Below are 942 nucleotides of genomic sequence, written 5' to 3'. Positions count from 1 at the left end.
CATTAGTGATTATCTCAATTTCGGCTAAAAGAATTGACAAAATCCTACACACTGTGCCTCTAACTGAAACTTGAATTAGCAAAATTAGCATCAGTAGCGTTAGCAGTAGTAGGAATAAGGAAACAAAGCAACAAAGGAGCTAATCTAAGGTAGCTACCTCTGGATCTCCGTCAGGCTCTCTTCCCATTGTGCGTATTTAATCCAGTTACTGATGACGGTGCGATTCTTTCTGATGTTGTCTTCAAAGGCCTGAAACAGTTTGTTACATCAGGTGCTCAGTAATAAAACAAGTAAAAGAACATTATGAGGACACCTGTATTTCCAGCTGCGTGTTCGTGTTGAACCCACCTTCCTCTTCCTCAGTTTGTAGTCATTTAGCTCTTCTTTATCAGTGATTTTCTGTTTGGGTGGCGGTGGCAGAAGTTCGAGCTCCCTCTCTTTGGCTTCCCTCAGCAGCTGCTCGGCGGTGATCTGAACCTCTGCAGGAGCTTTGTTCTTCACCTGGAACACAGCAGAAATGGTCCAACTCTGCAGCCTCTTTCTATTTTCATGGTGTTTTTATTTTGAGTTTGTAAACATCATTATTCTGTTGTTTCTGGACTGGAGCCTAGAATATTTGATCAGCACTGCAGGTTTTACCAATCAAATGGATTCAAAAATACTTTATTAATCCCAAAAGGGAAATGAAATATAGCTGCTGTGGACAGTGTGTGTGTCCATCTTACAGCAGGTTCGAAAAAAACCTCGGATGGATGGTTCTGACTTGGCTTTAATTTACAGAACTGATAATTCAGTTGTTTATCTTCACTGACAGAGTTATGGTCTTTTTGTATTGGTGGTTACTCAGTTTTTGCTCCAATCTTTTAGGGATGGTGACATTTCGTCAGCAGCTGCTGCCATTTTCTTCCCAAACTGCTGTGACCAGATTTTGCAAGGCTGCTC

At 41.4% G+C, this 942-nt stretch overlaps 1 protein-coding gene across 1 annotated transcript; it reads right to left on the bottom strand.

Moving 5' to 3' along the window:
* Nucleotides 1–137: 137 nt before the first annotated feature.
* Nucleotides 138–501, bottom strand: LOC106535313 (crooked neck-like protein 1; the record flags this gene model as incomplete). The annotated part of the gene is given in 2 exon segments (XM_014032291.1): nt 138–249; nt 349–501. Coding segments are annotated over 2 exon segments (249 nt in total), but the record flags the coding sequence as incomplete, so codon positions are not given.
* Between the last annotated feature and the right edge of the window lie 441 nt (nt 502–942).

Source organism: Austrofundulus limnaeus, unplaced genomic scaffold (assembly GCF_001266775.1).
Source record: "Austrofundulus limnaeus strain Quisiro unplaced genomic scaffold, Austrofundulus_limnaeus-1.0 Scaffold1412, whole genome shotgun sequence".
NCBI classification, from domain to species: domain Eukaryota; kingdom Metazoa; phylum Chordata; class Actinopteri; order Cyprinodontiformes; family Rivulidae; genus Austrofundulus; species Austrofundulus limnaeus.
Note: the sequence above shows the minus strand (reverse complement) of the source record. Positions and strands in the feature narration are given on the sequence as shown.